Source organism: Triticum aestivum, chromosome 7D (assembly GCF_018294505.1).
Source record: "Triticum aestivum cultivar Chinese Spring chromosome 7D, IWGSC CS RefSeq v2.1, whole genome shotgun sequence".
In the NCBI taxonomy this organism is placed as follows: domain Eukaryota; kingdom Viridiplantae; phylum Streptophyta; class Magnoliopsida; order Poales; family Poaceae; genus Triticum; species Triticum aestivum.
This window is the reverse complement of record NC_057814.1, coordinates 397205228-397209617: the sequence shown is the minus strand read 5'-3', so window position 1 is coordinate 397209617 and position 4390 is coordinate 397205228. Positions and strand designations below refer to the sequence as shown.

At 49.9% G+C, this 4390-nt stretch overlaps 1 protein-coding gene across 1 annotated transcript; it reads right to left on the bottom strand.

Annotated features, from left to right (window-relative positions):
* Positions 1-2833: 2833 nt before the first annotated feature.
* Positions 2834-4122, bottom strand: LOC123168604 (putative cyclin-dependent kinase F-2). Its single transcript, XM_044586490.1, has one exon. It carries the CDS (start codon positions 4055-4057, stop codon positions 2972-2974), a length of 1086 nt encoding a protein of 361 aa, XP_044442425.1. The 5' UTR covers positions 4058-4122; the 3' UTR covers positions 2834-2971.
* Positions 4123-4390: the final 268 nt, after the last annotated feature.

The window sequence follows — 4390 nt, the reverse complement described above, 5'->3', positions numbered from 1 at the left end:
AGAGCATGATTTTAAACACCAAGTCAGTAGCACGCCGTAGAAAGATCCGCTTTAATCACCATCTTGTTACGCGTAGTCCATATGGTTCAGGCCATCGCCGCGAATACAAACAAGAAGAGGCACCTGTCGTACCGGTAAGGCTCGCTTGTGCATCCAGGAACTCGCCCAGGTCTAGAGCCTGCCACTCAGGCCCGGGGCCTCACAAGCAAAGCACCACAGGAAGTGGGCAGGAGCAGGAAAATAGAATGTGTGTCTTGGGCTGTGGAACCACACAAACGGGCATACACCATGGCCGGGTCTCTGCCGCTTCGCGACCTCAGTCCCCTTAGGAAGGCGGTCATGGAGGAGCTGCCATACAAAGATTCCGATCTTCGGCTGGAGTGGTGCTTTCAACAAGCAGGTGGTCCACGCTAGGGTCGGGGCACGACATACTGCACGATATGCCGAACCGACCGAGAAAATCCCCGAGGGCGTCAGGTGCCAGGGCACCGCATCCGGGGACCCCGACAGGGTTATGAAAAGGGAGGCCCAAAGCTTGATCCGTGTTATGGTTTCCTTGGGGCCAAATGTACGTCGGAATAAGATGTTCCCGTTTTCATCGTTAGCTTCCAGGGCAACTAAGAGCATTGGATCCTAGCATATCGCAAATAGTGCTAGAAACTCGACATGCAGAATGAACCGACCAAGCCATAGGTCAATCCAGATAAGGGTTCCTTCTCCATTCCCTATGGAGAATCTAGTACCAAAGCAAATCTCGTGCTTAGAGACTAGAGCAACTTCCAAAATTGGGATCCCTCCCTACAATCATAGGCTAGTAGCGGGATGCCTTGGAGATATTTTGCTTTCATGAGCTGCAACTAGAGCCCCCCCACCCCACCCCACCCACCCCACATGATATGCCACTCCCACCTCAACATATGGGTGACATTCATGCGCCTGGATACGAGAATGCACCGTCCGCCCTGGTCCTTCCGGAAACATATATTTGCCCACTTCACCTATGGTATTTATGTTGCCCATTGGTTGTCTGCCAGAAGAAGCCTGATAGATCTTGATCAATGGAGCCATGCACGCCTCTCGGTAGAATATATAACACCATCATAAACATGGGGAGACTAGACATGCAGGAGTCGATAAGCACAGTCTTGCTCCCCTATGAGATGAACCTATCATCTCATATCACCATGGCCCGGCCTTCGCATTGACTCCCACCCCGTAAGCAGGTCAAACTCCCAAATCAAGCTCCGAGAGTCAGAAAGCAGCATCCCCAGGTAGGTGATATAGAAAGCAGACACACTTGTTATTAAAGTTGTCTGCAATTCACTATTGTTCCTCACACATATACCACAAGACCACAACCTCACTCATATCAAAGTTGATCTTGAGGACCGAAATTTCCAAAAGTAGACGAGAAGGAACTTAAGATTGATGATGTCCAGTTCTGATCCCTCTTCCATGATCATGGTGCCGTCCGCATACTGGAGGTGGCCAAAGATGTGCCCGGCTATATTAGACTTCTCAAGATAGTTGCCAGGATGTCAACCACAAGGTTAAAGAGGATGTGGGAGATGGAATCCCCCTGCCTCACCCTGCATGAAGATCTAAAACAGAGTCCCACGTCCCCATTAATATTAGGACCCCAATAAATCTCGAACGTTCGGATTTTAAAAATGTCATCCCGAACATTATTTGATGGCAATTTTAGTTGATGTGAGGTGGCAACTTTAGTTGTTGAAACATGGAAACTTTGTTCCATTTTGTTTTTTTGATAGAAAATTGCCACGTTTGCCAGCCTCGTATGAATTAAAGTTGCCATGAAAAACGTTTGGGTTGTCATGCTTAAAATCTGAATGTTCGGGATTTATCATTTCCGTAATATTAACAATGGTGCTACCCCTCCCGATGATCGTCATGATCCAGGAGAACCAACGATCATCGAACCCCCTTCGATCGAGTACCACGCGGAGAAAGGACAAATCCAGGTGGTCATAGGCCTTCTAGAAATGTAGCTTAAGGAAATGCCCCATTGGGGTTTGACCTTAACCTCATGAAAAATCTCAAGAAGCACCATGATCCCATCATGACTGAACTGCCCTTTAATGAAGGCAAAATCGTAGGGGTGCATGAGGCGATCCACCACGGGGACGAATCACGTCGCACACACCTTAGGAAAGATGCTTTGGAGTACATTGTTGGTCTAAAGTGGCAGTGCATATATAAAAAATAATTGGACAGTAGGCTGCGTGCATCAATCGGTGTCAAAGCCAGGGTTTTACCCTCCTTTCGAATTCTTTACTATTCCCTCGGTTTCTAATATAAGCCTTTTTAGAGATTCAATAGGAACTACATACGGATGTATATAGACATATTTTAGAGTGTATGTTCACTCATTTTGCTCCGTATGCAGTCTGTATTGGAATCTCTAAAATGACTTATATTTAGGAACAGAGGGAGTAGAAGAGGACACATACACAATTGATGTTGAGGTCGAGGGTCGTCATATTCTCAATTTGAATGAGATCACAAGCACATAAACTGTTCTACCACCAGTATTTGCTCATAGTGGCAAGCCTGCGTTTGCTACATACTACAAAAATGTTCTAATAACCGGGATCACGTGGTTGCGCACGTTTGAGTAAAGTTTGGGCGGAAGTAATGTATGTTCATGATTGATTCATGTAGCCCAAAATATATTTCGACATATTGTTTATGATAATGCCTTTCTATGGTTTGATAATTTTTCATCATAATCACTAAATTTTAAATTCAAATATTAATCATATGTGTATGTGTGAAAAAACATGAACACATGCCACAAGGCCCACAACCAGGCTGCAATGCTGATATAGGTATATTAAGCCAATTAAATGAAACATCTCTTTAATGCAACACTTAAGCAATGATACACTAGGGTATCTCTGAAATATACAATCATTTAGGAGAACACGCTAAAAGACAAAGCATGTAAATTCTATGTCTCCGGTAAGACTCCTCCCACACACGACTTGAAGAAACCGGCAAAGCCACGTCGTTGTTTGCCGAACCAAGGCTTCTTTAGCGCCTCCGCTGCGGTAAGCCGCTTCTCCGGGTTGCTCTCCAGCAGCCCGCTGAGCACCTCGAACCCGGCCGACGACAACTTGCGACTGGGAAACTTGTGCCGAAGACGGCTGACGCCCCCCTTCCCCGGCAGCTTCGACTTCTGATCTGCCGCCAGCCCCGAGTATCCAGACCACTCCTTGATCCCCTCCGTGCCGACGATGCCAAACACTTTAGCCATGATCTCTATGTCCGACTCGCCGTCGAACATGGAGGCGCCGGTGCCCGAGAGGAGGTCGGCCATTATGCATCCGAGCCCCCACGTGTCCACGCGATCGTCGTACTCGCGCGAGTGCAGCAGGAGCTCCGGCGCGCTGTACGGCGTCAGAATAATCACCTCCGGCTGCCTCTTTCCCCGCCCTTTCGTGGACATCCCGAAACCGCCGATCTTGTAGACTATGCGGTCGTCCTTGACCTCGCCGCCAACATCGGCTTCCACGGCCCCCTTCTTGGGCTTCTGCTTCCTGTCCTCGGTGCCGTCGTCGAGGAGCACGTTCTCCGGCTTGATGTCGAGGTGCAGGACGCCCACACCGTGCACGGCCTTCACCCCCTCCACGAGCTGCTTCATGATCCGGCACACCTCGTCCTCGGAGAACGGCCGACGAAGACGGACCCGGCGCTGCATGTAGCCGCGTAGGTTGAGGCGCCCGACGTAGTCCATCACGATGAAGGAATCGCGTTGGCATGCGGCAACGCAGGTTGCGCGGTACTGCACGGTCGAGGGGATGCCGCGGCACGAGCCCAGGCACATGGCCTCCCGCATGACCTCCGGTAGGCCGGAGATAATGAAGCCGTCGTCGCCGCTCCCGCTGAGCCGCTTGACGGCGACGATCAGATTGTCCTGGGTGTCCCACGCCTTGAACACTTCCCCGTTGATGCCCGCTCCCAGCTTCTCCAGGCGCTCGTACCGCGCCATGGTGGCAGGCCAGGCGGCTTCTTTCTTTCCGGCGGAAGCAGCCATGGCGTCCGTGCCCGTGCACGCAGGTTGGATCGCCAGGAGGCAAGTAACGAGTTTAGGCAGGGAGGTGGAGATACAACGTGCTGAAGTATATATATGTACATACGCGTTGGGAAATCGTTGATTTGTCTAGGATACCGACTGCGTGCGGTTGTGGACTCGAACCCGCACTCCCACTCGGAGTCCAGACCGATCTATATTGCTTATTGATTTGATCCACTCTATTACGCAATTCTCGATTAAGAAAAAGGCAAACGCTATCCTTAAAAAGGCCACTGCTACAAATCATCCAGATGATGTTTGCAGAAAATTATCCGCTTCGGGAGTCGTCTGATC

Coding starts and splice junctions, on each gene's coding strand:
- LOC123168604 (XM_044586490.1), bottom strand. CDS start 4,057: ATGGCTGCTTCCGCCGGAAAGAAAGAAGCCGCCTGGCCTGCCACCATG.